A 19,054-nucleotide genomic window follows, 5' to 3' on the forward strand; every position below is an offset into this window, starting at 1 on the left:
CTTTCCATTCAACGTCCAAACTACTGAACCATCTCCACTCTTGCCATCTCAGCACTAGGGAGGCTAAGGCAGGAGGACCAAAGGTCAAACTGGACTACAGACCTAGGCCTTGTCTCAAAATTCAAACAAAATACGTCAACAGTTTGCATGCTTGCTCATAGCTAGACGAAGCCTCCTTCCTTCCTGATAAACAGTCATGTGACCTTAGCCACAGACTTTCACAGTACTTACAGTTGAACTCCTCTGCAGCCCCAGCCAACCGATGGACTGCGTTCCTTTGTCCCTGCACATTTCTCTTTTTTATATATATATATATATATATATATATATATATATATATATATATATATATATATAGTGATTTTGTCTGCATATCACTTCTGCTTGGAGCCACAGAGGCTGTGAGAGGATGTCAGATAGAACTTATGACTGTGGTGAGGCACCATGTGGTTGCTGGGAATTGAGTCCAATTCCTCTGCAAGAGAAGACAGTGCTGTTAACCACTGAGCTGTCTCCCAGAACCAATTATATCTATAAACGTGATTTTATTAGTTGAGTGTATGGGTATTTTGTCTGCATGTATGCCTGGTAGCCTGGAGGTCACCATCTGCCATCAGATCCCCTGGATCTCGAGTTGTGTGTTGTGAGCTGCCAGTTTGTATCTTTTAAAAATCTTTAGATAGGTCTCATCTTGTAGCCCAGGATAGCCTCAACATCTCAAATGCCAGAGCTTCAGCTGGGAACCACTCACTCCCAACCCATTTTGAGACCAGTTTTTCTGTCTTAGGGTTTCACTGCTGTGAAGAGATGCCATGAACAAGGTAACTCTTGTAAAGGACATTTAATTGGGACTGGTTACAGAGCAGAGGTTCAGTCCATTATCATGGCTGGAAGCATGGCAGCATGCAGGCAGGCATGGTGCTGGAGGAGCCCAGAGTTCTATATCTGAAGGCGCCAGGAGGACACACTGATTCCACACTGAGCAGAGCTTGAGCATAGGAAACCTCAAAAGCCCACCTGCACATGACACACTTCCACCAACAAGGCCATACCTTCCAGTAGTGCCACTCCCTATGGCCAAGCATTCAAACACATGAATGTATGTGGGCCATACGTACTCAAACTATTACAATCTTTCTATGTAACCCTGAATGTCCTGAAACTCGCTATGTAAATCAGGCTGGTATTGAACTCAGATTTACCTGCCTGTACTCTGTCTTCAATGCTGGGAGCAAACAAAGGTTTGCACTACTATGCCTGGCTAATCGTACACTTATGAAGTAAATGTTGAAATTGTTATCATTCTGTGTAGGCTTGCACAGTGAGGGCGCAGGCACATGTGTGGCATGTGGCATGTGTTTGGAGGTCAGAGTCTCTCCTCTTCCAACCCTGGATGGTTCCAGGTATTGCACTCACTTCACTAGTCTTGTGAGCCAAATTCCTTTGACATACTGACACATCTCAACATCTCCCTAGCCCTTCCCTGTAGGGCATCACATGGCCTTGCCTGAACTTGATCTTAGGAATTAACTGAGGCTGCCTCAATTTTCCAAGTGCTAGGATGGCAGGCATATGCCATTATTTCTTCTAGGCCTTTAAAAAAAAGATAATTTAGGTATGTTATCCCAGGACTTGGGAGGCAGAAGCAGGAAGATCTCTGAATTTGAGGCTAGCCTGGTCTATAAAGCAAGTTCTATGACAGCTAGGGCTACACAGAGAAACCCTGTCTGAATAAAACGAAACTGGTGGACAAACAAATCGGTTCGGGATGTTATAATGGCAGTTGATGAACTCAGACCATTAGTCACATGGTGCTGCCAGCCGTATTGTATTTGCTTCACAGGGGTGTGGCTGTGCCATAGAACGAGTAAACATTGGACCCCATCTGTACTGTCTGGGAGCCAGGAAGGAGAAAGTCCCCAGACTTCATTGTTCTTCACGCAATGGCTTTAAATATGCTAGTTTAGAAATGACTTTTATCTGGAAACACCCGGACCTCCAGCAACATTCAAGCAGATCGAATTAATCTGGACAATGGAATATTATTTAGCAATTAGAAAGAATCCAGGGCTGGACACATAACTCAGCAGTTAAGAGGACTGGCTGCTCCTGCAGAGAATGAACGTTTGGTTCCCACATTGTGACTCAGGACCACCTGTGACTCTGCTCCAAGGCCATGCAACACTCTCCTCTGACCTCTCTGGGCACCAGGGACACACACAGCACATAGACTTTCAGTCAAAGCACTCATACACAGAAAATCAAACCAAATAAATCTTTAAAACAAGTAAGTAACTAAGATGGGTAACTGTGGCACATGTTTCTGTTCTGAACTCTCTGGAAGACAGACACAGGTAGATCTCTAAGCTTGAAGCCAGCTTGGTATACAGAGTGAGTTCTAGGGCAGCTAGGCACCCTGTCTCAAGAATTAAATAAATACTTAAATAAATGAAAATATTAGAAGCTCAGGCCAGGTACATCAGGGTAAGCTCATGTGTTAGTGTGCCTTGCTAACTAACACATGATTGTTTTGATACAGTGTCTCACTCTTTCGGCCAGTCCTGAAATATGTAGGTCTTCTGCCTCAGCCTCCTGAGTGTTGGGATGACCAACATACATCACCATGTGTAAAAATAAAATGTTCTGTAAAGCTTTGATCTGCAGAGAAGAAGAAGCTTCTTCACCATTTTTGTTCTGTAGCACGGTAAAACCACTGTTTACATAGCACTTACATTGCATGAGGTGCTCTAGATACAGCAGGAGGCCAGGTACGGTGGCCAAGCACTTGGGAAGTTGATGCAGATGGATTCTAAGCTACCTGCATTGCCATTCAGCCTGGGCTTCCCAGCAAGACCGTAGCTCAAACCAATGAATAAATATAAAAATAAGGCATACTGTGTGGTGTCTGTAGGTTCTACTCAGGTGTCATGTTACTTCAGGAGACACTTCCTGGGCTGTAGGTAAATTACAATGTTAGTAACTAGTGATTGAGGAGCACAGTAGACCCCTTGAGCTTGAATTTGTCCTGGCTATCAACAAATATTTGATGGATGCCTGTATCTTCTTCTTAAGCCACGAGGAAGGGATGTTCCATTCGCTGGAGGAAATCGCTTCCTGCCAAGCCTCCATCCACACTCATTCAGTACCACGCGACCCTGGACAGCTCCGGGATGTAGGCCCTCCTTCCGGAACTATGTCACCAAGTACATGTTTCCTATCGGAACCATTTGGTAGCTGCTTTCAAGTTTAGAAAGGAGGAAACTGCTTTCCGGAGCCGGTAGGCGTTGCAGAATGATTGGCAGTAGTTCCTGCCAATAGACTATGGGTGCAGTCGAATGGCACTGACAGTGTCCAATAGACGCCGACGTGGGCGGGGCGTAGGCAGCGGCTCGCAGCCCGGGGGTCTCGGCTGGTCCGCTGCGGCGGGGTCTGGACCGCGGGGCAGTTGGCGGCAGGTGGCACTGGCTGGAGGCCTGAGGGACTGTCAGAGGTACAAGAGGGGTCTGGGCGTGGCCTGGGCATGGCTGAGCAGGGGCGTGGCGGAGCCAAGGAGCCTGGCGGACAGTGCCTGCCTGTTCACAGAGTCCTTGCTCCAGTGTGAGTCTGCGTGAAACACACAGTAGGCGCTCAATAAATGCTTAAGGAAAGACCGAGCTTGTCGCCCCGCCAGCCCTGCCCCGACTGGCGCGATTTTGAGAGCACCCGAGGTATCCCTACCCCATCCGGTCTTCTGGCATCAACTGGACGCCTATTGTATGCACTTTGCCTTGTGTTCACCGAAGCGGAGGGCAGGACTTTAAGGAAATTATTTTTGTTTTCAATTTTTAAAAATTGTATTATGTTCTTTATAATGTTTCTTTTTTATAGTATTTTTTCGAAGCTGTTTACTGTAGTATTTTAATTTTAAAGTTTAACTTAATTTTAGCCTTATTTATTTCATCCTAATGAACTTAATTTTCTTTCGTCTTTTATTTTCATTTTTAAAATTTATTTTTTAAGTTTATTTTATGAGTCTGTATGTGTTTATGCACATGTGTGCAGTGCCCAAAGCGGCCAGGAGAGGGGAATAGATCCCTTTGGGCTGGAATGAAATCCAGGTCTTATGAAAAAACATCCAGTGCTCTCAACTACTGAGCTGTTCCGCTGCTATAATTTTATTTTATTATTTTATTATTTACTTATATTTCTCTTCAAGTCAGGGTTACTCTTTGTAAGCTTGGCTGTCCTGGAACTCACTCTGTAGGCCAGGCTAGCATCAAATGCAGAGATCCACCTGCCTCTGCCTCCCTAGTGCTGGGGTTAAAAGTCTGTGTGTTTATTGGGGAGGGTGGTGTGGTGGGGGTAAGTCAGAGGACAACATGTGGGAATCCATTCTCTCTCTTCCTTAGGTCCTGGTGCTTGGCACCAGCACCTTATGAGCTTGGTTTCATTCTTTTGTTCCATTTTTAATTGAATTTTATTTTTAATTTTTGCTGTATTACTTTATTCTGAGGTAGGATCTTCCTCACTGTCCAAGCTAATCCCGCCTTACCCTTCTATATACTAAGATGATAGGAGCATCCCTTCAGACAGTGTGCGCGCACACACGGGAGCCCAGACATTAATGTCAGTGTCTTCCTTGATCACTCCCATAATTTAAAACTTTACATATATGTGTGTTTTCATGGCTGTGCACTACATATGTGCCTGGTGCCTGCAGAGGCCAGAAGGGACATTGGACCCACAGGAGCTGGAGTCACAGGTAGTCGTGGTCCTTCACATGGGTGCTGGGAACCAAAGTTCCCAGTTCCTCTGAAAAGGCCCCCAGTGTTTTAACCATTGTCACCTCAGCCTCCACTTACATAGTGAGGCAGGGTCTGCCACTTGAGCCTAGAGCTGCTGACGGGGCCAGGGGTCCCATGTCTCCACCTCCAAAGTTCCAGGACAACTCAGATATATACAGTTCCTTTTTTTTTTTTAAGGTTTATCTATTTATTTCATGCATGAGTACACTGTAGCTATCTTCAGACACACCAGAAGAGGGCATTGATCCCATTACAGATGGTTGTGAGCCACCATGTGGTTGCTGGGATTTGAACTCAGGACCTTGGGAAGAGCAGTCAGTGCTCTTAACCCCTGAGCCATCTCTCCAGCCCATACAGTTCCTCTTGATGCAGTAGAAGGGGCAGGGCTGGGGCAGGGACAAGATGGTTTTGACTGCTGAGGGTGAGTGGGGGTGCGGTCAGCAGCAAGCAGGAAGCAGCTCGGCTCCTAATGACCCATGCTTCTTGACGCAGGAGAATACGTAAGAACAACCTCACATTTTGGCCACCACATCCACTGAGCCAGCTGTCGCCCTGCACCTGCTCTGCACCAAGCCTCAAGGTGGGTGCTGGGGAGGGATGCAGCTGGGAGCAGGAGTCAGGAGGTCTGCAGGAGGCCTTTCTAGTGACAGAGTATAAGGGTACATGTTGGGGGGTCCAGGGGTGTGGGATGGGGTGGGGAGTGCTCTGTGCAAAAACCCTGGGGCTGACACCATCTTGGCAATCAAGATACTGGCAGGCTGGTGTGAGTTGAGTTGAGTTCACACCAGCTGTGTAAGGCCTAACCTTGGGGTAGCAGGTTGAGCAGCAATACCCCACGAGTGTTCCGTACTTTACTTGGAAGCCACTCGGCTCAGGTGGTTACCAAGCACCTAGCAGCAGGGAGTCAGGTGCTAAATAGGATTCAATTTCCTGTGCCCTGCATGCATGTGTATCTGTGTGCATGTAAGTGTGAATGTGTGTATGCGTGTGTGCGTTTGAGTGTGGGCATGTGTGTGAATTTGCATGTGCATGGATGTATGTGAGTATGTAACAGTGTGTGTGTGTGTGAATGTGTGCATGTGTGAGTGTGTGTACATGTGTGTGAGTGTATATATGTGTGTACATGTTTGTGAGTGTGTGCATGTGTGTGAGTGTGTGCATGTGTGTGACCGTGCGTGTACTGAAAGCCAGAGGTCAACATCCAGTGTCTTCCTCAGTTGCTCTTCACCTCAGTTCTGGAGTCAGGGTCTCATGAGCCTGGAGCTCACTGGTTGGTTGTGGCTGGCTGTCAGCAGGCCCCAGGCAGCCTCCTGTCTGAGGTTCTCACACTTGTAGCACATGCCCGTCCCTGTCTCCACCACCTCCCCAGCCCTCTGTCCTCACCTTCAGTTAGACAAGTGTGTGTCCATGTCCATGAGTTCTAGAGTAGAATAGCAGGCCGACTGTCACCACCACTACTTAGTGACCACACAGCCGACATGTCTGCCCTGTCCCCACAGCTGCTGAGCAGAGCTATGAGAATCCGGTCCTGCAACTGGGGCCGGTAGCCCCCACAGGCTTTGGTGTGTGACTCTATTTGTGCTTTGGCCCTGTGGAGACCAGTGCGACCCAGGCGGCCACCATGTCACAGCTCCTGGTGGCTAAGGTCCTCTGCATGGTGGGTGTGTTCTTCTTCATGCTGCTGGGCTCTCTGCTGCCAGTGAAGGTCATCGAGGCCGACTTCGAGAAGGCACACCGCTCCAAGAAGGTCCTCTCCCTCTGTAACACCTTTGGGGGTGGCGTCTTCCTGGCTACATGCTTTAATGCACTGCTGCCTGCAGTGAGGGACAAGGTGAGGCCTGGGTGGGGAGCCGGGAGGGGGGCTCGAGTGCTGTGCATGCGAGTGAGTGTGAAGGCCAGAGGTCGGTGTCTTCTGTAGTCCTGTTCACCTCAGTTTTCTGGGACAGGAGTTTGCTGAGGCAGAGGGGGCCAGTGAGCCCCAGGGATTCCTCTGCCCTGCCCTGCCCTGCCCTGGCCCAGCCTGTGCTTCAGGCTGAACGGCTACCACACCCAGGTTCCCAGGGGGTTCTGGGGCTGCAGCTCAGGTCTTCATGCTTGTGTGGCAAAGCGCATCAGTGCATCCCAAGCTCCAATGCGTTTCAACACAGATGCTCAAGGAAGACGGGGGAGAAAGCAAATTGTTGTGTGACCTTATGTCAGGGCTTCCCTTTCTGAGCCTTATCTACTCACCTGGGCACTGGGCCTTTTCCACAGGTGAGCCTAGTGGGCGGTGCATTTCAGACAGAGCAGTCGCCCACTCTGGAGTACACAGGCCATGTGCAATTACTCCTGTCGGATCCTCTCTGGACCCAGGACACTTCCTGGCCTATGGCCCCATCTCACTGTGCAGCTGGAGGTGGCCAGGTTCACATCCTGGCCCCTTGTAATCCAGCCTTGGGACCCGTTTCTCAGTGGCTGTGGTCAGAGCCCCAGCCTGTCACCATGAATGTGCCTGCATGGGTCATGAGCAGCTTGGAAGGCAGCAGAACCTCCTTCCAGTCACAGTTGTGACTGAGACTGCAGAGTTAGTGAGGGCTGCCAGCTCTGCAACTATGAAGGGAGTCATATGAGACCTGGGTGAGCCTGGCCTCCCAGCAGCTGCCCTGGCCATTAGGGACTTGGGTACCTCAGTCCTGTAGCCCGAGAAAGCCTCTGCCAAGGCTGCAGTGAGCACGGAAGACCTGGGGCCGGGGCATCCGTGGCCAGAAGTGAGCAAGATTCCTGTTCCTGGGACCCTTGGTGAGAGCCCAGCCCACCACGGGCTACAGTGCTTACTGTCTGTGCTAGTTAGGAGTCCGAGGGGACCAGGTCTTGCTCTGTAGCTTCTTGTCACAGCTTCCTCATGCTGGGACCCTGGGCCCGAGTCCCCCATGCTGCTGTGATGTACCCAGCATCTAGCTTCTCATCTCCTGGGCCTGAACTTGTTCGGTGGCCTCAGGTGCACACGTGACAGCTCCCCCTTGTAGGGCTGGCCTCCAGGCATCCAGTGCTGTCTTTCACAGCTGGAGTCCTCTCTGGGGACAGCCCGGGCAAGGCCAGCCAGCAGCCTTGTCTGGTGTTTCTCGCTCAGCACTGTTTTCCCTTTTATAAATATTAATGCGTGTGTGGGGTTTGCTCATGCAGACAGCAGAGGGTTTCTGAGTTGGTTTCTGCCTTCCATCAAGTCAGTACCAAGGGGGTTTGGAGGTTTTTTTCCAGGTTATAAACGTGGTTTTCCAATGCTGGGAATGGAAGCCATGCGAGACAGTTGTGTCACACTCTGGCCCTCTCTGCTTAACCTTGGTATGACTTGGGCAGTGTCTTTTTGTTGTCCAGTTGAAGCAGAGTCTCTCTGTGTGGCCATGGCCTGCTTCTGAGTGCTGGGATCAGAATCATGCATCAGTATGTCCTGTTCTCTGTGCTGTCTGATTGCTTGAGGTGGGGTCTCCTTGGGGCCCGGGTACCCTGGAGCTTGCCATCCAACTGCCTTAGCCTCCTGAGTGTCCTTGCCTGAAAGGGAGGCCTGCAGCTCACCCGGCCTTGTGTCCACAGCTGCAGCAGGTACTGAGCCTGGGCCACATCAGCACTGACTACCCGCTGGCCGAGACCCTCATGATGGTGGGGTTCTTCCTCACTGTGTTCGTGGAGCAGCTGGTGCTGACCTTCCGCCGGGAGCGGCCTCCCTTTATAGACCTGGAGACCTTCAACGCTGGCTCAGATGCCGGCAGCGACTCGGAGTACGAGAGCCCATTTGTGGGTGTGGGCGGCCGTAGCCACGGCCTGTACCCTGAGCCCACTGCGCACAGCCATGGCGCAGGGCTGCGGCTGAGGGAGCTGGGCCGCCCTGGGCCGCTGCGGCTGCTCAGCCTGGTCTTCGCGCTGTCTGCACACTCGGTGTTTGAGGGCCTGGCGCTGGGGCTGCAGGAGGAGGGTGAGCGTGTGGTCAGCCTGTTCGTTGGTGTGGCGGTCCATGAGACGCTGGTGGCTGTGGCCCTGGGCATCAGCATGGCCCGAAGTGCAGTACCCCTGAGGGACGCGGCCAAGTTGGCGGTGACCGTGAGCGCCATGATCCCGGTGGGCATTGGGCTGGGCCTGGGCATCGAGAGTGCCCGCAGCGTGGCCAGCAGCGTGGCATCGGCGCTGCTGCAGGGCTTGGCTGGTGGCACCTTCCTGTTCGTCACCTTCCTGGAGATCCTGGCCAAGGAACTGGAGGAGAGGAGCGAGCAACTGCTGAAGGTGCTGTTCCTGGTGCTGGGCTACGCAGTTCTGGCCGGCATGGTCTTTCTCAAGTGGTGAGCCCTGAATCCCCAAAGGACACAGAGCGCGTCCCTAGCCAGCCATGCTCAAGGGCCGCGGTTCACACACAGGGGCCTCCTGGGCTGTCACCGTTCTCTGCCCTCCTCCAGAACCTGGCTCTACAGACATTGCTTTTAAAAACGTCTTAAAAGTTCTTTACCAAAGCCTGTGTGGCCATGTTACCTCATATCCCGTCACCCTTCCCGTTTTTGTTGTTGCTCCTGAGCCATCAATTATGGAGCCAGGGGTGGGGACTGCAGATGGGGAGCAACAACCCCAGGGGTCCTGCCATGTTCTCCCTGGAGCCAAGGCCCTGCTCACCCCCATCACCCTGAGTTTTTCTGGTTGCTCCTGTGTGACAGGTGACAGTTTATGAAAGGAACAGTACATGTGGGTCATATGAGCAAGGGGACAGCCCAGATGCTTGCCTGGCCCTCAGGAATGGCCCCTCTTGTTCTCTTGCTCTGTTGTGATCACCAGAGTGGGGGGGCCTCCCCCGCACACAGGGAAAGGCAGGAGCCGGGGAGACTCAGCACCTGGCAACGAGGATGGTGCGTGTCACCGTGGTAACGCCAGCATCTTGGGACAGCCTGAGTGAGGACTCTCTGGGGACAGAAGCCTGCCACAGCTTACCACCTCCCCTAGCCTGGGGTCTGTTTACCAGGCTTCACCTCAACACATGGATGCCGGATGTCAGACTCCTCCCTAGTGCCCTGTCACCATGGCCAGGTTACCAAAATGACTTGTCCAGTGTGCCCCTACCCAGCTACATTCAGATGATACAAGGCACAAAGAGACAGGGCCTTGGGGACAGCTGGGGTTTGGGCACTGTCCTCAGACCCCATGTCTTAGTGCTGTAATAAACCTGAGTTCACACTCTACTTGCAGACATCAGGAACTAGGGCTCCCAGTGAGGGGCCCACTCTGCCGATGGCTGAAGCCTCTCCTAGCAGTTTCTGGGGTTCTTTCCTGAGGAGCCACTGCTGAGCCCCATGACGTCAAACCCTGACCATGCAGGAGACCTGCCCACAATGCCACTTGGCCTACTGTACTTCTCTTCCACCCCGACTTAACTATGGGGTTGGGGGCGGGGCATCCAAAGGGTTCTCCAGCTTCCCTTGGGGCCACCAAGACCCTGTAGGTATGGGTTCAGGTGACAAAGACTAGTCCAGGGTAAGAAGAGCCAGGTACCTTGTCTGACCATCCCAACAGGGAGTCTGCACCTTCCCCATGGGTGCATAAAATGGCATAAAATCTCTCCTTCCCAGCACCAGCTGCTCTGCCCCTGGGGACAGCAACTTGAGGACCTGGACCCTCCCCATTAGACCTCCGGGTCTCTGAGAGTCATCCTAAGTGCCAACTCACCGGCCACTGGGGGGCCTCTGTATCTCTTACTGAGTGTCAGTTTAGCTGACAGCCCCTGCCCCCAGCCACCAGGAGACCCTGGGCCATGCTAGGACAGATGCAGCTGTCATGAATGGATATGGAAGAGGAGGCCCAGGGTGCTGCAGGGCCCAGGCCGCCCCCACGCACTGTCTCCTGTGGGGGACACAGCAGGGACCCAGCTAGGCAGGAGAGAGAGGGTGGTGCGGGTGGCCCAGCTTCACTGCTGCTCTGTGTTTGTAATAACAGCATGTCAGCGTCTCCTATGGCTTGTTTGTGTTCCCCTAACAAGTTATTAGTGCAGGCGGGACCAGGCACAGCCAGCTCCTGGCATCCTGCCCTGTGGGATGGGATGGGAGGGACCTGACCGATCTTTGCCCTGCATCCCACCTGCCCAAGGAAGCTTTTCAAGCCTGGTATTGTCCCACAGGGCTAGGGTATTTTCTGTGGGGCGTCCCTCCACCCCCCAGGTTGTCTCTGGAGTCCACCTGCTCTGAGCCAGGAGCTCCATGGCTGAGGACAATTGCGTGTGCCCAGATGTCATGCGCAGTCCTCCTGGGGAGGAGTCCCACCTGTAAGTCACCCCCCAGTGATGAGAAAAGTGACATCAGAACGCCCAGGCATCATTAGTGAGTGCTCCCACAGAAGAAAGAAAAACCCAGAGACACTGCCGGTGAGGGGCTCAGTGGGCGAAGGTGCTCGCCACCACGAGTGGCAGACCTTAGTGCAATTCCAGGGACCCGTGTGCTAACAGAGCTGCCTCCTCACTGTTCTGATCTCCACAGGTGCTCAGTGGCACACATGCACACACTTGTGTGTGCTCGTCCCACACCCCCAATGTATGTAATAACAGTTTTTAAACTAGGCATGGCTGTCCACACCTTTAATCCATGCACCCCAGAGGCAGAAGGATTTCTGTGAGTTCCAGGCCAGCCAGGGTTATGAGTGAGCCCTATTGCAAAATAAATAAACAAATGGAGATTTAAACTATTTTGTTTTTTTGTGAATAGATGTCTTACACCACATGGTCCCTTGTTCTCAAGGAGACCAGAAGACAGCAGCATATCTGGTCTCCATAGAGTCCAGGCTGCTTGCCGAGGGCTGTATGGTGACACAGTGTGTGTGTGTGTGTGTGTGTGTGTGTGTGTGTGTGTGTGTGTGTGTCTACATGAGCATGTGAGTGAGCACACAGTGCCTATGGAAGGCAGAAGAGGGCATCAGATCCTCTGGGACTGGTGTTACAGGTAGTTTGGGAGCCACCATGTGGGTGCTGCGAATTAAACCCAGGTCCTCTGCAAGAGCAGCTGGTATTGCAACTGCTGAGCTACCCCGACTCCTCACCTTGGTTTTTAAGACACGGTGTCAGTATCATGGAGTGGCAGATTTATCTAGTTCACCAGGTCAGCACACCACAGGAATCCTCCTGTCCCACCCGCTCCCCATGTTCCCACAGCTGGATCAAGCCACCTGTGTGTGCAGGCAGGTACTTTACAGGCAGATCTGCCCTCCCCCAGGTCTTTCCTCGCCCACCCTGCTGCTGGGGACATGGCATGGCTTTTAAAAGAAGTGATGGGGGTAGGACGTGATGGACAGGCTTGAACTTCAAAACGCAGTGCAGGCTGGCCGGTCTCAGCTTCCTAAGTCCCAACTCCAGTGCATCTGCCTGATACAGCTCCGTATGGCAGGGCAGAGTACAGCGTCCCCACACAGGAGCTACTGCAGGAGGGAGGCAGCAACTAAGGTTGTCTTCAGTGACTCCTGACGCCCAGAGCCTGGCCTGGCATCTATAAATAGCATCCTCGTGTGGCCAGGCTCCTTCCAGTGAGTCAGCCTGGGCCAGTGCCCGAAGGAAAGCCAAGAAGCTGGTCAGAGCTGGGCTGAGAGGTCCCCACCCCATCTCTCAGGAGACCCAGGCAGCTGTCACAGACTGAGGAAGCTGCCCGCTAGTCCCAAGCCCCCCACCCCAATCCTCAGCACCCAAGAAAGGGGGCCACCCTATGGGTTTGTTTCCAGCTACTCCAAGGGTGAGGTGAAACTGTAAGCTGGGGCTTCTGTAGGACAGGGTATTCCAGAGCAGAGCTCTGGCTTCCCACTAGGCTGACTCCATCTTGAGGCAGGGTAGGAGGATGGAGCCACTTTCTGAGGCACTCCCAGGGCCAGGGTAAGAAGGAGGTAAATTCTTCAGGTGGCAGCTTGAGGCAGCCTAGGATGAGTGGGCATGAATAGCCAAGAAAGAGCCAGGCCAACCGTGGAGATCCTTAAGTCCAAGCCAGGAAGATGTGCTGTGACCCAGGGAGAAGTGCCATGTTGGAAGTGAGCAGGGAAGGAGCCGGTGAGCCTGGGTGTCTGTAGAGGGAGACCCTACCACAAACAACAACAGCAAAAACACTGTAAAATTAGGTAGGGTTCAGATAGCTGGCTCAGTAGTCAACAACTGTTCCAGAGGACCCAGGTTCAATTCCCAGCACCTGCATGGTGGCTAACAACTGTTTGTAACTCCAGCTCCAGGGGACCCAATGCCCTCTTCTGGTGTCGGAGTGCATCTGGCATGCAGACAAAGCATTCATACACAAAATCCAAATAAATAAATCTAATAATTAAAATGAAATTTAAATAACATTTTCTTTATCAGCTTCTCCGTGTGGAAATCAGAGTACAAGTTGTTGGAGCTGTCCTGCTGTCTTCCAAGTGGGTCTCAGGGATCCGCCCTAGGCTGTCAGGCTGGGCAGAATCTTTAAAGATACAAAGTAAACTTTTGTCACGTGTTCCTTCCAGTGTGTGGGTGGATCCAGGGCCTCAGCTGGGCAAGGGCACACACACACACCAGAACAGCGGGCTTTTATCTTTTCTTCCGTTCTTCCTTCTGTTTGTTTGTTTGTGGCAAGGTCTCATATTTTCCAGAAAATATGTAGCGGAGGCTGACCTCGAACTCCTGGTCCTCCTGCCTCTGCCTCCAATGTTGGGATGGCAGGCCAACCCCATCAGACTGGGCCTCTGCAGCGGATCCATTGACCCTCCAAGCTACAACCCCAATAATGGAGTTCTTTTGTTATTTTGTCTTTTATTTCTCTCTCCCTCCCTTTCTCCCAGAACCCTTCCTTCTATCTCCCACAGAGGTCTCTGCACTGTATCCCAGAATGGCTTTAAACTCACAGCCATTCCCCTGCCTCCGACTCCCTGGTGTGGCTGACACTTTATGAAGATCTATGTACCCAACTCACACCCTCCCCACCACCTCCTCTGCCCCTCGCTAATCTGACCTGTGTCACACTTCCCCCAATTCCCAGTTCTCTTTTTTCTCAGTGCGACCCCTGACTATCGGTCACTGTGTCTCCAGGACCTCACATGACGGGTCCTGTCACCCACCCGCGTTCCCTGCGGTGCAGGTGGCCACGTGGTGCGCGTGGGTGTGGGTGTCCCGATGCCCAGAGCTCTGCATGCCGCGGGTTGCTGATGGACACCCAGGGCGGGCTTGGCCGTGACCTGGGGCTGCAGCTGCCTGGGCCCGGGTCCGGCGGGCGGGGCGGGCGGGGCGGGCGGGGCGGAGCGCAGCTGGGGCGGGGACATCGGGACTGCGGCGGCGCGGACAGCAGCGCAGCGGCGGGGACCACAGCGGCCCAGGTAGGCGGCGGGGCAGCCGCGGCCATAAAGGGTGGGGAGGGGTCCCCAAGCCACCATGATCCCTTTGTTCCGGCCCCACCCTCCCGGGCCACCACGCCAGGCTTTGCTTGTCCCCGGGAGTCCAGCGGTCACCATGGACAGCTCCCGGTCGCCCCACCCCTGCCTGGCCACGCAGAGCATCACTCGGGACCTTCTGGGCCCTGGTCCCCTCATACATGCCCTCTGCGAACTGCCTGCTAAGGCCCGGGTCCCTCACTGCCACCCATAGAGCCCTGCACCCTCGTGACCAAGCCCCTCTCTCAGGACTCCTTCTTTCCTCTGAGACCACTCCTGACTCCTGGGGAGCCCCACCATTCCCTTGAGTCCCTAAAGCTGCCCGTTCTTCATCATAGCCCCTAGTCTGCAGCCCCTAGATCAGCCACCCACACTAGTCAGTGCCCCTGCCCCCAGACTCCCCCTGGCCAAGGCCATCCTGGCTCTTTGCAGCTGAGGTGGCTTCATGGTCCCAGGGCCCTGCCCTGTGCTGCTCTGTGGATTGAGAGGCTTTGGCCAGGCTGGCCCAGGGCTGGGGTGACTCAGACGGGGTGGCCGAGCACCTCTGAGCCCCCTGGACACAGCAGCTGAGCAGGGCCCAGTTTTAAGTCCCTCTGAGTCATGCCACCTCTTAGATATGACCTTGAGCAAAGCTCTTCTCACTGCAAGTTCAGGGCCCTCTCCCTGATCCCCAGAGGAAGGAGACCTGGATTGCACAGGACTCTCTTAGTCAGGGGCCCAAACCTCAGCACCCATCTAAGTGGGCACTGCAACCCCCGTGCCCACCACCAAGATGGGGTCACGTTGAGGGGCACACATCCCACCTCCATGTGCCGCCTTAGATCCCCCCAGAGCAGTGGGGTGCTATCTCTGGGTATCCCCTCCCATTACCCTCCAAGAGAAACACTAAGAGTGCTGGGCTGGACAGTAGCGCCATGCCAGCACCCCCAGCTCTTCCCCAGGCCAAGAAGTCCCCTGTGTAGAATCCAGGGACGCTTCGGGTAAGTGTCCAGCTTGAGAGTTCTGGGTGTCACTAGCATTGGCTCCAGTTGTTGCATTTTCCTTTTATTTAGGCACATTCGATAATTCCGAATATACCTTCAGACCCCATGGAGGGCGCTCCTCCTCACCCCAGAACCACAGGTTGCCATAGCTTTGGGGCTCATTGCAGGCTGGGTTAGAAGCACTCACCTCTAACCGTATTTCTGGTCCCCTCTCCCAGGCTAGGCCTGGGTGCCTGTCATCCCATAGAAGACAAAATTGAACCCCAAGGACACAGCTGCCCCTTCACTGACTCCAGGGCAGTCCTCTGAACCTTCTCTGTATGTGCCTGAGGGGGAAAGAGGTGGGGAAAGGACTCTGAGGGACGACAGTAGTAGGGACAGGCCTCCTTAATCTCCCCTCCACACACGTCTTCCCCACCTCTGCTACTTTAGGAGTCCTCATGCTGTGTGACCCTCTGAGACCCATGAACCTCTCTGAGCAAAAACAGGAGAGAAACCCAAGGAATCCCTGCCAGGAATTCTGTTGAGCACACGGCGGCCTGAGAAGGAAGCCAAGGCACGGGCGAAGGGACAGGGAGGCCCCACTCAGCTTCAAGGCTGAGCTGAGAGTCCCCTTGTCCCAGGAACTGCTTCTAGAGACTCGGGATTTACACATTCGATTCCTGGATGTCCCCAGTGTCAGTGTCAGTGTCAGAGTCTTTTAGGAGGCTATTTCATGTGGCAGGCTCCCGGAGCCAGGCTGGAAGCCAGTCTTCAGGACATGAAGGGCTGAGGCTGAGGCCCTGGGCTGCTCTTTGGGCGTGTTTGTTGTGTCAGTTGCCGCAGGTCTGATACCTGCTTACTGTCTTGTTTTTCTCTTTGCTTTTTTGTTTGTTTGTTTTTTGGAGACATGGTCTCGATATTCAGCCCAGTTTGCCCAGGCTGGCTTCAAACTCACAGAGACACTCCTGCCTCTTCCTCTGCACTGCACCAAAGGTGTGGGCCACCTCAGTGACCGGAGGATGTGTTAGTCAGAGTCTCGCTCTGTAACCCAGAGTTGCCCACAATTCACTATGCCCTTGCCTCAGCCTCCCCAGTTCCGGGACTATGGCTGTGTACTGCCACGTCTGATTTTTCACAATGGGGTTCCTTTTTTTTTTTTGTTGTTGTTGTTGTTAAGATTTAGTTATTGGGGTTGGGGGATTTAGCTCAGTGGTAGAGCGCTTGCCTAGCAAGCGCAAGGCCCTGGGTTCGGTCCCCAGCTCCGAAAAAAAGAAAAGAAAAAAAAAAAAAGATTTAGTTACTATATATAAGTACACTGTGGCTGTCTTTCTTCAGACACACCAGAAGAGGGCACCAGATCTCATTACAGATGGTTGTGAGCCACCATGTGGTTGCTGGGATTTGAACTCAGGACTCTGGAAGAGCAGCCGGTGCTCTTAGCCACTGAGCCATCTCTCCAGCTCATTGCATTCTTTTCTATTTATTTTTTCCTTCTGTGTATGTGCGTCTGGGCACTACATGTGTGTACCTTCGGAGGCCAGAAGAAGGCATAAGATCCCCTGGTGGCTGTGAGCGGGTGCTGGGAACAGAATCAGGTCCTTTGTGAGAGCAGCCCATGCTGTCACCGGGCAGCCGGCTCTCCAACACCATCTTGGTTTTTTGTTCTGTTTCGTTTTGAGACGGGGTGAGGATGGGGCAGGAAGATGGTGAAGCTCCGAGTGAGGCACATACACCGGTGCAGACCTGGGGGCTCCGTGGAAGTCAGGCCTGAGGTGGGACCCATTGCTGACGTGGGCATCTTTGCATCCTGGCCTCATCAGCTGCACCATCTTCAGCAGCTCCCTATGCCGCCCGGCTCGGAGAGCTCCGGGCTTTACAGATCTCGGAGAGAAAGAAGCTGAGAGGTTGACAGGGAGCCCTCCTGAAGTTGCAGTCAGCCAGAGTGGCTGTGAGGGCCACTTGGGAGACACTTGGCTGAGGAAAGACCAGCACCGCCGTGACCCGGCCACCGGGTCAGGGGGCTATCCTGGGCTCATGTGGTCTGACATATTTTACTGTCCCTTCTCCAACAGGGTCGGTCTGGGGTTCTAGCAGCCGGCCCTGTCCTCCCAGCCGGCTTCAGAGAAGATGCCAGAACAGAGCAATGACTACCGTGTGGTCGTATTTGGCGCAGGCGGCGTGGGCAAGAGCTCCCTGGTGCTCCGCTTTGTGAAGGGGACGTTTCGTGACACTTACATCCCCACCATAGAGGACACGTACCGGCAGGTGATCAGCTGTGACAAGAGCGTGTGCACACTGCAGATCACGGACACCACCGGCAGCCACCAGTTCCCGGCCATGCAGCGGCTGTCCATCTCCAAGGGCCACGCCTTCATCCTGGTGTTCTCGGTGACCAGCAAGCAGTCGCTGGACGAGCTGAGCCCCATCTACAAGCTGATCGTGCAGATCAAGGGCAGCGTGGAGGACATCCCCATCATGCTGGTGGGGAACAAGTGTGACGAGACGCAGCGGGAGGTGCACACCCGCGAGGCGCAGGCCGTGGCGCAGGAGTGGAAGTGCGCCTTCATGGAGACCTCGGCCAAGATGAACTACAACGTGAAGGAGCTGTTCCAGGAGCTGCTGACGCTCGAGACGCGCCGCAGCGTCAGCCTCAGCGTGGACGGCAAACGCTCCAACAAGCAGAAGAGGGCCGACCGCATCAAGGGCAAGTGCGCGCTTATGTGAGCCCGCCAGAGCCGGCTTGGGCCTCCCGGGCTCCTGCTCCCCTCCCTCCTCCCTCCCCCTCCTCTCTCTTCTCTGTCCCTCCCTTCTTTGCTCCTGCTCCTCCTTCCTTAGTTCGTTTTGCCCATCCCTCCTCCCACTCCCGCCATCTCTCCTCCCTCTTCCCATCCCCACCAGCCTACAGTAGGGTCGGGCTCCATCCCCGCCCTTCACACCTCCATGGCTTCATCCTTTGCCGACCTCTCCCTCTGTGTCTCTCTCTGCTCCCCCCCACCCCCGTTCTATCTGTACCCCACAACCACACACTGGGGGTTTGATCCCTGCAGATTTGAAAACAGGGACCCGGCTAAGGAACTGCTTGTCCCAGTCAGGACCAGAGAGGCCATATTGCCTCTCCATCTCTGTCCCTTTCCCCGGGTGTTCCCAGCCATGTCCACTGTCCCTGCCCCTCACATTCTATCACTGTGACCTCCGGGGAGTTCCCGTTGACCTCATCTTCCCTCACTAATATCTTATTTCTCTCACCCGATCCTGTCCTTTCCCCATGACCTCTGACCTGTGTCCTTCCCTGGGTCCAGAACACCCCTGTCCTCTCCTGTCTGCACACCAGGGTGGATGGGCCCGCGGGCGGGGCCTCAGGCCCCAGGCAATAAACACAGGGCCTGCAGCAATGCCCGCCCAGAGCACCGCCTCTGGAATGGCGGACACCCACAGCACAAGCCCAGGACTGCCCTTCAGGGGAGGTGCATGGGGACCCTGAGCCTGGAGTGTGGAGCGGCTGCCTGGACACTGCCTTCTGCTGAGACAGAGACCTTGGCACAGTGGTGCCTCCACGGCCACCCCGACTGGGGGTTTGGGGCGTTGGTGATGGGGTGCCCAGGTGAGGGACTATCAGCCCCTCTGTGGGAGGTGATGGAACAGTGGCTGCTGCCCCAGGGCTCTGACAGTACCTGAGCCCCTCTGCTGGTCACGTGTACTCCAGAGCCTGCTCCCCACGTCCGCCCTGAGTTACGGAGCCCCCATGGTATCTGCGAGACTGTCTGGGACCCCGAGCGGCTCCTGGGCCTGTGTCCCACCCACATGAGGGTGACTTAGAAGTGTGTGTTTCTGTGACCGTGTGTGTGGATGGGTGTGTGTCTGTCTGGGGATGGGGTGTTCTTGCACCACTTGGTGTTCTTAGTGAGACCACAGTGTATGTGGCTGTGGAGGGCA

The 19,054-nt window shown here is 54.1% G+C and overlaps 2 protein-coding genes across 2 annotated transcripts; both read left to right on the forward strand.

The window, feature by feature from the left end:
- The first annotated feature begins 5,203 nt into the window (after positions 1-5,203).
- Positions 5,204-11,468, forward strand: Slc39a3 (solute carrier family 39 member 3). Its single transcript, XM_032907415.1, has 3 exons — positions 5,204-5,364; positions 6,284-6,615; positions 8,355-11,468. The coding sequence occupies exons 2-3, from the start codon at positions 6,406-6,408 to the stop codon at positions 9,096-9,098; spliced, it is 954 nt and encodes a 317-aa protein (XP_032763306.1). The 5' UTR covers positions 5,204-5,364; positions 6,284-6,405; the 3' UTR covers positions 9,099-11,468.
- A 2,569-nt stretch (positions 11,469-14,037) lies between these two features.
- Diras1 (DIRAS family GTPase 1) lies at positions 14,038-17,913 on the forward strand. Its single transcript, XM_032907428.1, has 2 exons — positions 14,038-14,102; positions 17,194-17,913. The coding sequence occupies exon 2, from the start codon at positions 17,249-17,251 to the stop codon at positions 17,843-17,845; it is 597 nt and encodes a 198-aa protein (XP_032763319.1). The 5' UTR covers positions 14,038-14,102; positions 17,194-17,248; the 3' UTR covers positions 17,846-17,913.
- The last annotated feature ends 1,141 nt before the right edge of the window (positions 17,914-19,054 follow it).

This window comes from Rattus rattus, chromosome 1 (assembly GCF_011064425.1).
Source record: "Rattus rattus isolate New Zealand chromosome 1, Rrattus_CSIRO_v1, whole genome shotgun sequence".
NCBI lineage: Eukaryota > Metazoa > Chordata > Mammalia > Rodentia > Muridae > Rattus > Rattus rattus.

Coding starts and splice junctions, on each gene's coding strand:
- Slc39a3 (XM_032907415.1), top strand. CDS start 6,406: ATGTCACAGCTCCTGGTGGCTAAGGTCCTCTGCATGGTGGGTGTGTTC. Junction 6,616..8,354: donor TGCCTGCAGTGAGGGACAAG/GTGAGGCCTGGG, acceptor TTGTGTCCACAG/CTGCAGCAGGTACTGAGCCT.
- Diras1 (XM_032907428.1), top strand. CDS start 17,249: ATGCCAGAACAGAGCAATGACTACCGTGTGGTCGTATTTGGCGCAGGC.